This window comes from Barbus barbus (genome assembly GCF_936440315.1).
Source record: "Barbus barbus genome assembly, chromosome: 38".
In the NCBI taxonomy this organism is placed as follows: Eukaryota; Metazoa; Chordata; class Actinopteri; order Cypriniformes; family Cyprinidae; genus Barbus; species Barbus barbus.
In genome coordinates, this window is record NC_136716.1 from 16,560,017 (window position 1) to 16,579,140 (window position 19,124).

A 19,124-nucleotide genomic window follows, 5' to 3' on the forward strand; every position below is an offset into this window, starting at 1 on the left:
AAATTCCCACCAAAAATATGAATTGCATAGAAAAAGTAGAATAGTGAAAATGTGGGTTTGGGGGATAAAAGAAGCTAAAAAGGATCCGGTCAACTTTCCTGTGTGGGTGTTCATTTTATATTTTACAGACAATGTTCCTTTAAAAGCCAGCACCTGGAAATCCCATTAGATGTGCATATAAAATCCCCCATGATTAATAGTTGATGAGGCAGGGCTGGGTTGGGGGGTACCAACATGTGGACCGCAGGACTCCTCCTCTGCAAGCTCACATTACACTCCATAAACTTGCTACTCTTTCCCACCTAAGCGTTTAAAAAGGAGGAGGGATCGCTTGTCAGGAATGTCTCAGAACTGTGAAAAGAGCGTGTAGAGCTGAGAGTGGATGTAGTGGGTCAGGCTGAAAGCTGAATGAGAGAGTGTGTGAGCTGATGTTTTACACCAGACTAACGGAAAGGCGGTCTGCTTTCAAACATCTGCTTATTGATTTGCAAAGGTGGACTTTGAGGCATTGATGTACACATGCTGAAGTGGATATTTCCCACGTTGACTTGCACCAGACCCAAAAAGCTGCATCTCTGAGGACACCTACTCTGTGCTGTGTGTTCTTCAGCATGGATCAGCCAGCCAGCAGTTGCATGCGGAGCCCTCACACGGGCAGCGCTCTGTGGGGATGTGTCAGGAGCCCCCATTCAGGCGGGTCCGGAGCCGGGCTGCAGTCCTACCAGCAGGCCCCATTCGCCCTGCACCAGAAGCACGATTTCCTGGCCTACACAGACTTCTCCCTGGTGTCAGCGCCGCACGCTTACCCTCGCGAGGACAGACTGTATCCGGAGGCGCACGGTGGGTACCAGCGGACAGAGTGGCAGTTCTCTCCTTGTGAACCCAGAGGCAGAGGGCAAGAGCCGTGCCAGGGGGCGGCAGAAGCGGTGGGAGCTGAATTGGACAGTGCAGGGGGTGACAGGCTGCCTGGAGCAGTCACAGCATGTCTAGAGGGAGAGTACTCACCTCAAAGTGTGCCAGCAGTTGACACAGAGAAAAAAAGCTTCAAGCGGAAAAGAGAAATCTCAGGTGAGTCATTTAGGCAAGAGTGAATGAGATATGAGGCAATGGCTGGAGTGATTCACTCCGAATCATGTGAACTTTCTTATTTGTTGACTTCTCAGAAATTGTAGCGCTTTATGTAAAACATTTAACTTAGCATCAGTTGTGCACAAAATTCAGTGTTTGTACTGATAAACACACCGTCGCTGTGCTTATAGCAATAGTGGTCTGTCTTTATCCAAAAATTTACTCACATTCTCATCATTTTAAACCTGAATGACTTTCTTTCTTCTGTGTCAAACAAAAGAAAAGTCAAATCACAACTGTTTTTGTCTATGTAATGAAAGTCAGTGGGGTCCAAAACAACACTCAAACCCACTGACTTTCATTGTATGGGCAAAAACAATTTTCCTTTTGTGTTTTGCCAAATAAAGCAATATATACAAAAAGAGGGTGAACATTGATGACAGAATTTTCATTTTCGGTTCAACTAAGGACATAATAGATTTTACTCCAGATATTCTATTTAAAACTCCTCACAGCAAGCATGCACATGAAGGATGACCTATAACACATTATTTTGTGCATATTATTCTGCAGTTGTTTCCTTCTATTGTTGGAGACTCTTAGGTCAAGTTCAGCTTTACCGTTTTTGCTATTGTTTCCAAACCATTTGTTTGGTGGTTTTGACATTCAGTAACATCTGTCACACTTTCTCAGCCCAGATCTGATTTTACAAAATATTTTGATTCAAATGAAAGATGTGAAAGATCTAAAATAGAAATGTCAACAAAAGAATCAGATTTTATTGTCATGGACTGTATATGAATAAGTGGATATATGTGTTATGAATCTCTTCAAGTCTAATACACTGGACTTCCAAAAGAAAAGATGCTCAAAAATGAAGCAAGCATCTTGTGTCCAGTATCAGAAGTGTAACATCACTGAAATTGAGTCATACAAGATTTATTATTATTATTAAAATTACCCTTACAGCACTCAATAGTGTTCTCTATCGAAATGTAAAGTTTTGTGCTAAAAGTTAATTTTCACCCATATTCATATCTAAATAAATGTAGGTTTTGATGAGTCTTACAGTTTCTGGCTAATGATGTCCATATCTACATAATTTTCTCCATATTTCCGATTTCATATTCTGAGAGGAGGAAAAGTGAACCTCAGTGTTTGTGGCACATCTGGTGCATTAATTTAATCTCTCAGCCTTTCTGTGGAAACTGAGACCGCTTTTCTGGGATCAGGGAAAATTTCTTGAAGATAAATACATTTCTCCATTAGTGCTTTGTATAGCATTGGCCAAAACAGCAAGACAATATTCGTTATGAGTGGCATTTAAAAATGATTAGCTCAAATCCATCACCAGGCCTTCTGTTACAACAATGCATCCAGGCCTCATAGTCTAATGTGGGGAATAAATATACCCTTTCCTTCTCTGAGTTACCTTAATGTAACCCTACATCACTTGCGGTCGAAACAAGCCAGACCACGTCTGTAATATAACTTGCCTGCGATCCCACTTCTACATTCTTATCCATTGACATTTTCCTGTCGTTAAGCAGTAACAGGATCTCCACAGAACACACTCTCAATTTGACTGGAGAGAAATTCACCATCGTGAAAATATTCATCTCCGAGGTTGAAGTTTAAGCGTGTAGTAATATGAGGGAAGGTGTTGGTGTAAATGGTAGATCGAAGGTGTGAACATTTTATCAAGGATATGATAATCAAATCTGGTAGTGATTATGTTTTCACCAGGGTTTGTTTTTTTACCTGAAATGACAAGTAGACACTCAATGATTGCATGAAATTGTAAACAGATGTGATATTCGCTCCCAAAATGAATTCTGAATCACGAAGGATGTGCTCATCACTTTTCTTTCTCTTACATCATAGATCTGCAGTTTATTTCAGTTTAGAGAAGCAAAATATTCATAGAAAAGAATTTAATAATATGACTTTAGACAACAGAAACAAATTTGATTAAGTTCTGGAGTGAAAAGAAATGTATTTAAATATACTATATTATGTATATTACTATATATTACTGTATATATTATATTATATTATGTATGTGTGTGTGTGTGTGTGTGTAAATACATTTCTTCTGCTCATCTGTTAGTTGTCATTTAGTATTTGTCGATTATTAGTATATGTAGAATATGTGCTGAACACATTTATAGATAGTAATTTTGACTGTTCCTTTTTGTTTGGTATCTGACAATAACTGGCGTAAAATTAAGCTTGTCAATTAATCTTGACTTCATTTGGTCAAATTACTTTAGTGTCTCCTACATAAAATGCCAAATGCCCACCAGACACCCCACCGGGGGGAGAGGTCGCTCCCTAAATGTTTATGGGCTTTTGCTGGGGAAATTTATTGGAGTCTGTTTTTTTGGAGCACGCACATACACACAGTGCCAGGTGTTTCTCCCCCAACCTGCCACCACCTTTCCATTTATTACCCTCGGCAGTGCATTTAAATGAACAGGACTTTAATGACGATAATAACGCGCCTTCTAAAAGGAACAGAGGCTACAGGTTGCCATATGTGAGAAAGTACTTGTCTCACTTTCCCACTCACATCTGACAGTCCAGTCCATTTCACAGTCTGGCCAAGATCTGGTGAACACGAAGCATGAATTCTCACATTGACAAATTAAAGTCACTTAGCAGAAATTGCATCAACTTTCTTTCAGTGCTACTGATTCTAATATGCGCCGTATAAAGGGTCACAAGGTTGAAATAACTAATTAAACTCACACAAACTGTGTAACGTGAATGCATTTTGAAGGAAAATGTTTTTCAGTGGCAAGGAATATATAAGGCATAAATTCACACTCTTAGATTTCGGCTAGACCCATCTGAGCCTTTGTTCTTTTGTTAGCGGATTTGACAATGTTCCGGTGCATTCCTTGCTAACTTGAGTCCTCTGTGGTCAGTTGTGGCCCCTGACAACCCCAAAACTCCCGGCATGCTTTAACTGAGGCTCAAACACCCTGTGATCTGAACTGAGCCCTGTGCAAATGTGTGCCCTGTGTGGCCCACAAAACGCCTTGTAACCATGTTTTAATGCAGTTTTAAATTTAACATGCATGAAAACATACGCCGCTCCTGGGGGAATTGAACTTCAGTGTTGCGTTTGAGTTTATTATTTTTTAAAGGAATAGTTTAAAATCCTGTCATCATTTACTCACCTTTATGTCGTTCCAAATCTGCATGACTTTCTTTTTTCTGTGGAACAAAAAAGAAGACATTTTGACATATGTTTTGAGACTATTGACGATGACAGTCAATGGGGTCCAAAACTACATTAGAACCACAAACCCCACAAAATATCTTCTTATGTGTTCCACTGAGTAAATTCAAACAGTAGTTTATAAATTTTTGGTGAAATATTATTTTAAATAAACCTGTTTAATAAATGTTTGCTTTAAAAATATGATTTAATTGTCTCAGATCACAAAACTAATGCTAATAACTAGTCTCTTTTTCCTTTGTATCCTCTAGATATTCAGGACTCAAGCTTCAAAGCAGACTCAAACTGCAAGGCCAGAAAGGAACGGACTGCTTTTACCAAGGAGCAACTCCGGGAGCTGGAAGCCGAGTTCACCCACCACAACTACTTGACCCGCCTGCGCCGCTACGAGATCGCTGTCAACCTTGACCTCACTGAGAGACAGGTACAAAAGATACTTCAGCTCATGCTAGTGGTATTTTTGGCTGAAAACAGCGAGGAAAACTTTCATCTGTCAACTCTAAATAAGTCTGTGTAAAATATGATTGACAATACTGAAGTAGAGCCGTCATCCCATCAATCCCTGACTTCGCCTTTCAGAGATTTCTGACTAGGTTCTTTTTTTTTCTTAGGCTCAGACCACACTTAGCTTGGTCCTTGATGGTTTTCCCAGGCCTGAGTCCCAAGCATATGCCAGAACCCAGCACAACTCTGGGCTTCTCCCGAATCTCTTTGCAACTCTTTCTCCACTTTTTCCGATGCATCCTACATATCTTGGCTGTCTGCCACCCTTTGCTTTCAAAATGAGTGGCAGACAGATTCAGTCAAGAACGAGCATGTAAAAATAGTGTGGGAACAGATGGTCCATGTTCCTGTGTTTCCACAGGGAGCGAGGGATGCACAGGGGTCACAGACTTGCGTTCCTCAGAGCATAGCCGTCAAAAATAATGTCACAAATCTCTTGATTTGCTGGCTGCAGAATTATTTCGAATCACTCAAGAGAGTATGCATTTATTCTCAAAATCATTTCCAGACAGTTTTAATGCATCATTGTTTTTATTCACAGGTGAAAGTGTGGTTTCAAAACAGACGAATGAAGTGGAAGAGAGTGAAAGGAGGACAGCCTGCATCTCCTCACGACCTTGAAGCAGATGAGATGGACTCCGCCGCATCACCCAGCTCCGAGTAAAGCTGAGATCTAGACATTTGCTCATATTTACAGTCACCCAACTCACCCCGGCCATACACACAATGTCCAATTTTTCACTCGTCCTTCCACGTATCCCGTTACACTGCTTCATGGACAAAAGCGTCCGTGCTTCCTGTTGCTCTTTTCGCTCAGATGACTAATTATCAACAGAGCTTCAACGGCTTGGGAGCACCATCCACTTTCAGTCCACATGTTTCACTTTCATTCATAAACAGATCGAGTGAAATCAGAGGCCTATAAAAACCCAATTACTCACGTGTAAAAACAATTTATATTAACTGTTCATGCCCTGGTTTAATAGCTTTGACCTCCAGCCGTGACGGCATGATGTAGGTCTTTCACACTGTGGTGATGGTGCCTGAACCCTGATCAGAAACACCTGTGAAGCTCCACAGAATGACTAGACGGTCTCAGGATCATGCCAAACCAGCAAAGCGTCGCTATCACATCTTTATTTTTTCCCTTAATTGTGTTGTCAGGTTACTCTTAGAATAAACCTTGTTGAACGTTTTTTGTACCTCTCTTTTATATGAAATTAATAAAATACAGATGTTGCATAAAAATGAGAAAAAAATAAATAAATATTGGAAAACAGAAAAAACTAATTGTGATGATTTTTTCTTCCGGTCTCATTTGAATTGTAATATGGACAATTTTACAATGACACCCACTGGCGGGAGGCAGCATTACACCAAAAGTATGTGTAAATTTAATAAATGTAACATAAATATCAACAACAATCAATTATATGAGATTTAGAACTATTGTTCTGGTTTGCGTGACATGAATACATTTGAAATAGATTTATGATCCAAGATAGGTTGTTTCATTATCATTAAAGGGATAGTTCCCCCAAAAAATGAACTCTGTCAGCATTTACACATCATGTTCCATGACTTTTTTTATTCTCAAAAGACAAAAGAAGATATTTTGAAGAATGTTTCAACTGTTTTCACCTATAAATAAAAGTCTGTGAGGTCTAATAAAAATGTGCACCCCACTGACTAATTTTAAGGAAAAAAGTAGTTTCTTCACACAGTCAAACAGATTTGGAATGACATGAGAGAGAGTGACAGAATTTTTATTTTTTGGGGTGAACTATGCCTTTAAGCATAATAATAATCTTCCAGAAAGCTCTCAAAGCTCTGGTGAAAGTGCAATGGGATCACCTCCGCTCTTGGCCCCAAAGTTTTGAAGGAAGCATCTGGATCGACCCGAAAATCGATTTCAACCAGAACTTAGACCGGCCCACATGGGGGCGATTCGCACCAGAAGTCTGGAGAGTGACCACTGGTGTAGTGCTGTGGAGAATAATAGGTGGGTAGGAGTGAAAAGATGACTTCTCAAGTACAGGATGTTGTTGTAGCAGGTAGCCAGTCATCCAATTTCCTGCTTCCCAAAGAAAACAGTGGTAAAGCATCCAGTGTCAGGGACTCACACTGGTGGGCCTATACTCTGGCTGGCTGGCCGGCCAAACAAAGACAGGAGAGGTGAGTGGCCTGTGAGGTGGACCGGCGCAGGAATAGTTCCAAACACACCCATGATGGGATTAAAACCCTGACCTTGTGCTGCCTCGGCTTGCTTTCCACCATTACATGCACTATTATTGCTTTTTTAGTAATGACTATGAAAATAAGCCATGCCTATAAACTTAATTATGATATTAGAGCTCCTAATAAAAGCACACTACATTGGTCCATTTACACCTGTGACGTTTACTAAAATAAACACAGTAGGGGATTTATTCTTAACGACACATTCGCATACAAGCTATTTAAACAGAACCGTACCGGTTTGTTTAATTTTGGCCCCCAAAAAATAGCATGTTAAGTAACGTGATCTTGAGTACTAGCACTCGTTTGCCCGGTGACTTAATTTAGACAAGGATTCTCTTGGGGTAAAACGGAGAGAGGAAACGAGAGAAAGAAAGACAGATGGTAGAGAAGTCTGGTCTACTGAACAGGATGAACGCTCACAGCTCAGACGGAGAAGCTAACTAAAGAAACCAGAAGATAAAGTAGGGCAGTTTCATCATTCTGTGGCTGAGCTCTCGATGACGAATGTACATTTCAGTAAGAGACATTTTAAAGTGGCTCTTGACTGTAAGCTTTTTCAATTTGACCTTTTTGTGGCCAGCAAAACAATGAGACAAAAATAAATTAGTTTGGCTATGCAACATATATTCAGCCTGCAATGCAACAGCATTTCATATTGCTCAGATAGAATAAATATGGTAGAAACACATAAAGAGGGTGGAGATGTTTGGTGTTTTGTGGGGTGGGTGGGGGTGTGATGGATAGCCAGAGGTGTTCAGGTCAGATCTATGATCTGGCTGCAGAATTAAAGCGTGGCTCGCAGGCCTTGCTTCAGTGCTGTGGTCCATCTGTATGGTGTTATTGTTTACAGAGGCAACATTTCACTCTGACATCAAAGCTTCATGACCCTTCACACAGCTCAGCTATGCAACCACAAGCCTTGCCAAACTACATTTTTGATAACTACACTTTTTTACTGGAAACTTTTTTTTTTTTATTGGGAAAAGCATATTCAAGTAATTTTCAAGTAAGTCTTTAGCATTATAAGCATTAACAAGACATCCAAACCAAAACCAAATAACATTAAACGTATACTTTCTTGAACTTCTCAGTAGGCTAGATGAAAATTACACAATATTAATTACTTCTGGTTTACAAAATAAAAGTCAGTACCATAATCAGTATATTTTTGTCCAGTACTGTCATTAATAAATTCTTTCATAAGACTTCTTTTTATTTTATCTTTTCTTTTTTCAGTTATGTATTATTTTATTTGTGCTATCACATACAGTATATTAGACACAACCTAACACAATAAAAATGTCATAACATTCATAACATTAATACATTCTCCCATAGTAGGTGCTTTTATTTTAAACACTTTTATTAATTCTTTCTTTCATTTGGAGTATATTCTTTTTGAATGGATCTTTTTGTATTTATTTATTTCTATTCAGTCGATCAGTCATCATACTTCATGAGTGTTTTTCAAAGTTGTAATTAAATCAAAGATTATTGGAATATGTTTTACAAGAAAATACTATTTCAGTTATTCTACTTAAAAAAATGTTTAATTTAATGTCTTGCCATTTCTTTGGAACTGTTTGAGAAATTTACCAATTAATTACTGAGATTTTTTTCCACTTTTTATTTTTTTTGTGTTGTTTAGAAAAAAAAGGTTTCCTTGTATGTACTAACATATTTAGGACTAAAAGGATGTTTTGAATGAATGAATGAATGAATCAATCAATCAATCAATCAATCAATCAATCTGCTCTTACAGCCAGTAATGATCAGTTACCGGAATCAGTCTTTAATATTATGAGCTTTTATTACATAGCAATACAGAGGCTCAGAGGATCAAACCACTGAGCCATGAATTAACGTCATAAAACTAGTCTGCAGTTTTTCTCTGACAGCTATCTCTACACTGTCATCCCTAAGAGAACCTGCAAATTTACTCTAGTGTCTGTCTTTACAGACTGTCTGATATTTGCTCCCTTGTCTCGGGAAGAAACTGCTGGGAAGGAGGGGAGGAAGAAACAGAGGAAATGTGTGATAGCTTCCGCACATCCTCCCAAGACAGTACTTCCACTAGAGAGCAAAAAGTAGAAGAAAAATGCATGTGTATTGCCTGTTCAGGTGTGTGTACATGTGCGTATGTGTGTGTGAGAATCTTTTGAAACAGCTTCTATTTAGAGGATGTGGTCAGCAAAGATCCACGCCCCCCAAAAGTCCCTGTAATGATTAGTGATCCCCTCAGGAGAAGTAAATCTCACAGTTTCATTGCACAATCATTCAAGATGGGCCAGAGACATGCAGTGCAGTTTTAAATTATGCAGGACTTCCTGCCATGTTCCTTTGACAGCTCTTATAACCCAAAGTAGAGAGGAAATTTTATATGAATCTACTAAAAATAATCTCTTTTGCTGTCAGTAGTTTGGACTGACCATTTACCTCAATCAGGAAAGAAACAGGACAGGACCTGGCCACAGTGCCCCATGAATAATCTAAAATGGAACATGAAAATCACTGCTTGAACCATATGTAGAAAATGTTAAATCAGGAAACCATTATGTTAAAAGCGGAAAATTTGTGAGTGTCGTCTACCATCTTAGTCTAAGTAAGCTCTGGCAATAAAAATACTAAAAAAAAAAATTTTTTTTTACAGGTTACATACAAAAATCTATGTTGAGAAAATAATAAAAAATATTTTTTTATTATTTTTTTCATTTAAATTATTTATTTTAACTTAATTTAAAGATCCTTCAGTAACAAATAACTGTGCTCACATGGCAGCCCAGTGGAGCACCGCATTAGCTATCCATCAGCTGTGCTGTTTCAGTCTACCTCCTCCTGTCTCTCTCTCTCTCAGTGTATCAGATGCCAGACAGCCATTACCAAACAAAAGAAGTCTTGTCTGATAGTTTCATTTGATCCGGTATCTGCCACAGCAGTTTAATACCCAATACTATTGATCCTGGCAGCTGAAGGTGCTGCCCCTGTGAGATCCCCGACTCAGTGAACCACAACCATCAGGATCTGCTTCACCGAACAATAGACCCTCTTACTATAGCACAGACATATGATCAATAAAAGTTATTACCTGATTTTTTATCGTCTGCAGTAAAAGGTGAGGGATCAACTGGTACATATTTTGAGAGGCTAATAGATTAAGAGACATGGTATACATGTGTTTCAACATTCCCCAAATTCCTCCTTAAAATTACTGCTATTTTATTTTACATCTGGTGCTTTTGAATTCACAAACCCATTCAGGTCAAATCGTTATAAAAATATAACTTTTTTTCAGCTCAACTTTCTATTTTTTTTTTAATACAATTTTATGAATTGTTTATTCATTGTTATTTTATTATATTTCCTTATTTAATTTCAAATATTTGAAATTAGTTAATAGTTAGAAATTAGTTGATCACACGTGCAAGGAATCATATTAACTAAACTAGGAATAATCAGTTAAGGGCAAAACAAGACCAAACCGTGACAATTGGTAGATAGATAGATAGATAGATAGATAGATAGATAGATAGATAGATAGATAGATAGATAGATAGATAGATAGATAGATAGATAGATAGATAGATAGATAGATAGATAGATAGATAGATAGATAGATAGATAGATAGATAGATAGATATCATTCTCCTAAGTTCATCAGTTAGCTCATTCTATTGGAAAGGGAAAACTTGATGGAATCCAAAATCTCTTAGAAGATCAATTGTTTTATGCGACTGGATAAACCCTTATTTGGATAAATGCATGAACTGCTTGTGTAGGGTCTGATGTGAGCATGTGTGTCTGTGTAAATGGGCACTGGAGGACCTCGCTCAGGGTCGGCTCACTCAACATCACTCAGCTCGCTAAAACCATGGGAACACTTTGGGTAGGGGAAGTAAGCTTCATGCAAGAGCTCCATTTAAAAATAAAGCCACCGGAGCTTTAAGCACATGCAATTCAGACCAAGAAGTCAAGGTTTGGCCTGTTAGCATGGTCCAATTAACCCTGCTGGTAAGATTATGTAAGCACACCATTCCAAAAAACGTCTTTCTCCATTATAGGCCATTCAAAAGTAATATTTAATTGAAGTACTTGAGTCTTGTGGATTATTGTGATGCATGTATCAGCTATTTGGACTCTCATTCTGACGGCACCCATTCACTGCAGATGATCCACTGGTGAGCAAGTGATGTAATGCTAAATTTCTCCAAATCTGTTCACATGAAGAAACAATCTCATCTACTTCTTGGATGGCCTAAGGGTGAATATTTTAGATTTTTTCTTCTTCAGGAAACAAGGCTAAATATTTTATGTAATTTTGCTAATCTAGTAAATGCATTGTGATTAAAAAAAAATATATATATATATATATATATATATATATATTTAGATATTTTGACTAGAAACAAGACAAAAATACCATAAGACAAGCCTTTTTTTTAATGACACCTAAGATTACATCAGATAATAATGTAAAATTTACGATATTTATGTCCTTTAAGTGTCATTCTGCTCATACTCTAGAGAATATGAGGAAAATGTGGAAACAATATGCAATTAAAAAAGGTTTAATCTATTAAACCCATTAACATCTATCCTATCCATATATCCTACTAAAACTAAAATTATATATTTTTTAATCTATTGATTTTCTTTCTACAAAATCAATAAGAAAAGTTCCCTAAATTGAAAAATCATCCATATACTAAAACAACTTACTAAAACAAAATACTAGAACTGACTTTGCTAGTGCATTAATATACAGATTTTAAATATAGGCTTTATATGTCTGACTGCATGAAGACTATGCTGTTACTTACTAAACTTGTTCAGCTTTCCTCTTCTGCTTTCAAGAGTTGGCTGAGATTTTTGCCTTTTTGAAGTATTAAAGAATGTGAATTACATACTTCATCTGCTCAACACACTCCCCTATTTTCCCCTCTGCTTACCACCCCCACACTCAGACTCCATCTCCCATAAGGCCATGGGCGGGGGGCTGGGGGTGGCGATGGCTGAGCTGTGGCGTGACAGGCTGGGATTTCTGGAGCCTTAACACTGTCTTTCATCAACATGGTGCTCCTGGGCCCGGAGTTGGGTTTCAGTCCGAGTCTGTGTCTGCGGCACGTGGGAGGAGGATTTCTAACACATGGATCCCGTTCCCACCGAACAATGAAAGTCCTGTCGGTTCGCACTCCCTCACTGGGACGGTATGGGTGTGATGTCACAGCACATGAGCCCACCCATTCTTCACAAGCTAAATCCCAGACTTGCATACACCAGCAGCACCACCGCATTGAGCTGGCTCTAATTAACACCTGCTTTCACGAGCATGTTCCCCCCTGGCCAGGGTAAGCTGCTTGGTCTGGGCAGGATTAGCGCGTGAGCGCTGGTATTGCCAGGCCTGTGTGTCTTGCTCACGTCTGTTGGATACTGAGCTGCACAGAGCAGACAAACACCGTTCAAGTCTCAGACACGTGCGGCTGGAACTGTCCCTATGGAGGCAACCTGCTTGGCCTTCTGCCTACCAGTTACTGACCGTGCCAAGCTGGCCACAACCACAATCCAGTTCTTTTATGAAAGAATGAACTAGAATTAAGAATTAATTAGCTTTACATATGTTTTTGTTTTAATTTTTATTCCATTAGAATTTTAGTTTGGCTGACATTTAGACTTTATCATTAATGAATCATTAATTGAAACAACATTTGCATCATGTTATGCATATATACACTACTTTTCAAACCAAATGTAAGATTATTTATTATTTTTAAAGAAATTATTACTTTTATTCAGCAAGGATGCATTACATTGTTTAAAAATGACAGAAATCTTTTGTAACATTATCTTTACTATTTCAATAAGTGCTTTTCTTCTGAACTTTCTATTTATCAAAGAATAGAAAACGTCATGGTTTCCTCAAATATATTAAGCATCACAGCTGTTTTCAATATCAATGATAATAAGTAATGTTTCTTGAGCACCAAATCATGTTGAAATGATTTCTGAAGGATTGTTTGACAGTGAAGACTGCTTGAAGTAATGACTGCTGAAAATTTTGCATTGCCAAATAAATTCTTTTTTTTTTTTTTTTTTTAAATAAATTCTAAATAATAGTGTTTTATCACTAACATTTGATCATAAATTTCAATTCATTAAAACTTGTTAATGTACAAGGGTTTTTTTGAACAAAGAACTTTTTTTTTCTTACAGTCAGTTATTACATTGCCTAATGTTAATTTAAATAACTTTAAATTAAACAAAAAATTAAATATGCATAAATTAACATTAATTATGGTTAAGAAAGTAAAAGTATTGTTCATCATCATTTCATGTTAGCTATTACTCTAATGTTAATGTACTTACCATTATTCTAAAGTTTTAGCAAGAATAATTACATGGAAGTTTCATTGTATCACATAACTGTGTAATTAATATGTAAATGTTAGGATTTACGTACTAAATCCATCAAAAAGTCTAATGCAATCTAGTTTTAAAATGCTCATGAGTCGTGACATTCGTCACTACCTGCATCACTGGCATTTTTTTACTGGATATTTGCATAAAATTTAGCATTTCTCAGCTTTGAAAGCACTTTCCTCCATCCTCTGTCAACCCCATAAATGTATAAATGCTCAGTCTGTGCCAGTGGGCACCTGCTGTTAGATTTTTTGAAATTCAGGGCATTGATACTTTCTCTTGCTCCAGGATCACCCAGAGTGGGAATTGAAAAGCCTGGAGTGATGCTTTGGCTTCATTTGGAAACATTTTCATTGGTGGAGAAAAAATTTGAAACATAAGTTACTCAATATTAACTTATTGTTTATATAACTGTTACATAAAATCAATGAACGCTTGATAACATTCAGTACAACAGCACTTGTGTGATATTTCTTAAATGTGACATAATATCTGTGAGGTCACACAGCAAATGTCAACATGAATTCTCATTAGTGATAATAACAACAGAAGCCTGACAACACAATTAGCCTTTAAGTTGTAAAAAGATCAACAAACAACATCTCAGTTTCACTTAAGACAACAGGACTGGGACTGTCCTCAGATTTCTCCTCTTTGAGAAAAACATTCGGAACTCGTCTGAACAAATCTAATTAGTCTGGTCCTGTCCCATGAGCACACTGTGTCGGCTGCTTTCTCTGGCATCAGTCAGAGACTCTCATTCTCTGGTCAGCGCCTCCTCTGGTATGAAATGAGATATCTGAGAACTTTGAGAACTTTTGGGAAAACAAGAGGCAGAGGTCAGAGCAGAGTTCAAGGATTGAATGAGTCACGCTGAGGATTGTGTGCCGGAGGAAAGCGAATCAAACCCACTGGGGCACTGAGAACATGCTGCATGCTGCGTGGAGGACGTACACATACACACATTTACCTCACATCTAAATTGGGACTTTCCATTGACATATGCAGTTCTTAATACAAACAAATGGAAATCTCCAAAGCGAAAGATTTGCCCATATAGATTTCACAGTGGGTTCACATGTTGTTCAAACGGTTTCGTCACAGCAGAAAGCTGTTTGGTTTGAAAGTGGCTTCATACATCACTACACAGACGATGGACCTATTTGCCTATACTACTTCCATCACAATTTTTGCACCTTAATTTAATGATAACCACAAACCACAACTATAGTGGTAACAAAGTACAATATCACTAGAATCACATTAAAAATGAATTTTTCCAGTTGCTGAGTGATAAAATCATGAACAGCCAATTAGTATTCATTGGACTTTAAAGAGTTCAAGAATTTAAAGCAGTAGATGACGTAATGGTAGCTTGTTTTTATAATAAACAGAATATTATTATCCACTGGTGTGGATGCTGGTATAGTTATTGTTATATCTATCATTCCTGGTCTGAGCTGGCCAAAAATTCAAGTTCACCCAAAAATAAAAAAATTATGTCAGTAAAAACTCACCCCCATGTGCTTCCAAACCTGTAAGGCCTTCGTTCATCTTTGGAACACAAATTAGATATTTTAAAGATTAAAGATATTTTAGATGATATCCGAGAGCTTTCTGACCCTGACAGCAACTGAACTACCACATTCAAGACTCAGAAAGGTAGTAAGGACATTGTTAAAATACTCATCAAAATGTGACATCAGTGGTTCAACCGCAGTTTTATGATGTTACGAGAATACTTTTTGTGCGCAGAGAAAACAAAAATAACAACTATTTCTTCTCTTCTGTGTCAGTCTTCCACAGATATTTTACCGTGTTCTATGGTACCGTGTTCTATGGAGGGTCAGAAAGCTCACGGATTTCATCAAAAATATCTTTATTTGTGTTCCGAAGATAAACAAAGGTTTTACAGGTTTGGAGTAATTAATGACAGAATTTATTTTTTTGGGTGAACTATCCCTTTAAAATCCAATAGTCTTATGTAAATTAGCAGCAAGGCCTATAAAGAAACATCGTTTTGTTCACTTTTATACTGTATATGCATGTATTTGTTCCCTTTCAAATTTTGTCAGATCAGTAAGCAGTAAAGGCACATGACAGCTGGACATAATCCTGCCGTACAGAACAGCCTTTTGACACACTACAAACCCAGCCTTTGATTTCCGTAACACTGCTGTAAATTAGCTGTAGAGGGGAACAAGATCCAACATGCTGTCTGCAGCCCCTTTTCCACTTGTCTCCATCCACCACACCAACAGGCCTGTGCTCCCCAGTCACCTGCTTTCATTTCCCCCAATCATATGAACGAAAGACAGGAAATCTACCCTTGCAGTGATTACAGTGAAATTTGTCCAAGTCTGAAGAGGAAGTTTAGGCAGCAGTCTAACCAGCTCCTGCCAGGCAATTGGTTTTCAGAGCAGACCCTGGTGTTATTATAACATAGTCCATCTCAATCGAACACCACTCATATCATCCAAGCTTTATGAGTCTGGTCCACTGCATTCTGGGTTTATCCACAAATGTGCTGTTTGGTAATACCCTACTTTCTATCTACCAAATCAATGTCTCTGTATTTTCTTCTAAGCTTGGCCCTGAAGTGATTTTATCCCACTTTTAATCTGTCTTTCAGTTTGACTCACTTAAAAGCAACTCCAGATTGTTCTCATTTAGCAGTGAAGATCTGACTCTTGACCCACGCAGACTGCTCTCTCCTCTCAATCATTTTCTCTCTGCCTTTTACAACTCACAGCAGCTGGCCTGGCCCTGGTGTGCTCATGGGATTGTTCTGGAGAGGTAAAAGAAGAGGCGAGGAAAGAGACAGGAACGAAGAATGGAAGAATCTGAGTCATTGATTAAAGCTTACGGAGTTTTCAAGAAGTTTGAAATGATGTTTCTTTCATAATTATATGCATAAATATATTAACTTATTACTTATACATATTTCATAATTATATTAATTTCAGGTATTATTATCAATACACATACAACACATTGTAACATAAATTGTACCATATTTAGATGCATCATTCTGTGTTAAAATAAATAGAAACATTTGCTATCTATCAGTCTGTCTGTCTGTCTGTCTGTCTGTTTGTTTGTAGCGGATCAGAATTTATATTTGATCAGAATTCATATGTATACGATATTATATTATATCATATTATATTATATTACTGTTCAAAATTTGTTACTGTTCAAGATATTTTAATGTTTTGGAAAGAAAACTCTATTTATTTCAAATTGAAATATCTTTACTCTCATGTTTAATCAGTTTGATGCATCTTTTGCTGAATAAAAGTATTTATATCTTTAAAATTGTATATATGTAGTATCTATTATATCAAATTTAGCCATGTTTTACACAATTTCTGCACACTTTTGAGACACAGTCAGACACAGTGGAGACCAAACAGACGGAAAAGGAGCCACACTCAGCAACACCTCATTTTGTCTCTTTTGAAGACCGGTAGACACTTTGGAGGAAATCTGATACACGGCAAAAACAACTATGAAGTCAGACTTTTATTTAAGGAGCTCGACTGCCGATCTCCGATATCCCAAGTGCTGGTGCGGAGCTGAGGGGAGGGAGGGGGGTTCTGGGTGAGGTTTGCTCTGTTGTTTTCTGAACGGCTGCCAGGAAAAGTTTAATGGCTATGGAATTTGGACAGGAAAAAAGCAGGCTGGAAGTTTCAGAGGAAGCAGGGATTTGTGGCTCACGCAGCACCTCTGTTTGTGTTTTTCTGGGTTGGCTCCACTTCGGCCACCGCTCTACTCCGCTTCTAGCGAGGAAGAGCGTCAGGCGCTTTTCCACGTATAAGTGCGGTGCCTCAGGAGAATACCTACCGGCGACATGCAGGCCACAGCCTATAGACCTCCACCCCTCTCTCACACACACACACACACACACACTGCTGGACAGTTCAGAGGTAGTGCTAAAACTCACATACTCACAAGCTTTAACCGAATACAATACAAACGCTCAGTTCCAAAAGCACATGCTACTTTAACCTATTCCTCTATTGTTTTCAGAGAATGTGACTTTTTTGAACTTTACCTTTGAACTCAAGTTCCATCATGGGATGCAAAACAAATCTATATCATGTTACTCAATTTATTTAATCAAATATGCATACAAGCTCCTAAAAACATATATTGTGGTTCTTTCTTTTTGACTTCGACCACAGTTAAGTTTCCATACATGACCTCAAACATGGTTACTATGTGCTAACTTGAGTTTGTGGGCTAAAACAGTAGTTTTGCCAATATAAGTCTACATTGGATATATGGATAATGCACTTTCCCCACAAATTATATGATTTGATGGTTATATCATATTGCTTCCATTTCACATCAACAATTGTCCCTAGACATTGAATATTTGCAGCATAAAATCTCACTCCTTGCAACGTGCGCATCACCATGCTCCAGATGTTTCTCAGTCAGCTCTCAGTCCCCATGGGTACTGACTCAAAGAGGAGCTGGTTATGAGGAAAGGGAAGCTTGTATCACTGAGATGATGTCTGCAGTCCCTGTCAACAGTAATCACCCCTGCTCCCTATCGCTCAGCTCACACCTCCACACATTCCCTTTCTGTCTCGCCACACAGGCCCAGGATAAAGTCTCCTATCCAGCCTCGGTCAGGCATGGCTATCCAGCCAGGACCACTGAATTTCTGAAATATTTCTCCCTCTAGTTGTCACAGTCTCTTATATAGGGTCTGGATTAAAATGGGCTAGCACATACTAACGTAGACTAGATATAATAAGAGAGCTCCAGTCCTAGTGTTACGTGCTAGCCTCTTTTTAGTCTAGGAGTACTAGGCATAGCAGTAACTAAGTTTTGGAGAGAGAGAGAGAGCACAGGAACCTCTTGTCTCCAGACCCAGTAACAGACATCCAAAACTAATGAGCTTAGAAAAATATTTATTGAATCAAAAGAAAAGGATAAAAGGAAACAAACTTCAGGAGGGGGCAAAGACCAACAAAACAAACAAAAAGGTTTCTAACTAGGGTTTAACCATAACTTACCTAAGCATTAAAAAAAAAAGGAAATAAATAACAAATAAACTTCCCTTTCTCCCTGACTACACATAAACAGGAGAAAAGCAGATTCAAACAAAAATGGCACCCACCTCCCTACAGGTTTCCTTAAAAAGAAATCTTAAATTCTAAACAAAACTATAAATCTTTAACTACATCTACAATTACACCAATGGTTAGCAGGTTTCAACAACATAACAGGATGAAGCTATCTGGAACAAGGGAAAAGAAGTCCATGCGGCAAGTTAGCATCTGCAACTCTCCCTCTCCCTCCTTGTTGTGAGATGGTGCTGGCTTTATATGCTGACATTCTCCCGACTGCAGCCAATCAGTGGAGCTGAGATTAATGGGCAGCAAATCAGCAACAGGTGATCCCAATCACCAGCATGAGCATGGTGGCAGTAGACATGAGGAGAAACAAAAGAAAAACACCACAAAGCACAAAAAAAGTGATTACAAATAAAATACGTCATAGGACGCAACACCCCCAACATTAAATTTTTACAACCCACAGATTGTAAAATAAACTATTCATAGAAGTCCAATAGTAGAGCCATTCAGACCCAAGTTGGTTAACCAACCCACTTAAGTTTCCCCATCTGCAGTTC

General features: G+C 38.1%; 1 protein-coding gene across 1 annotated transcript; it reads left to right on the top strand.

Annotated features, from left to right (window-relative positions):
* The first annotated feature begins 350 nt into the window (after window positions 1–350).
* Window positions 351–6,062, top strand: LOC306857383 (homeobox protein MOX-1-like). Its single transcript, XM_079397306.1, has 3 exons — window positions 351–1,068; window positions 4,567–4,739; window positions 5,361–6,062. Exons 1-3 carry the CDS (start codon window positions 612–614, stop codon window positions 5,481–5,483), a joined length of 753 nt encoding a protein of 250 aa, XP_079253432.1. The 5' UTR covers window positions 351–611; the 3' UTR covers window positions 5,484–6,062.
* The last annotated feature ends 13,062 nt before the right edge of the window (window positions 6,063–19,124 follow it).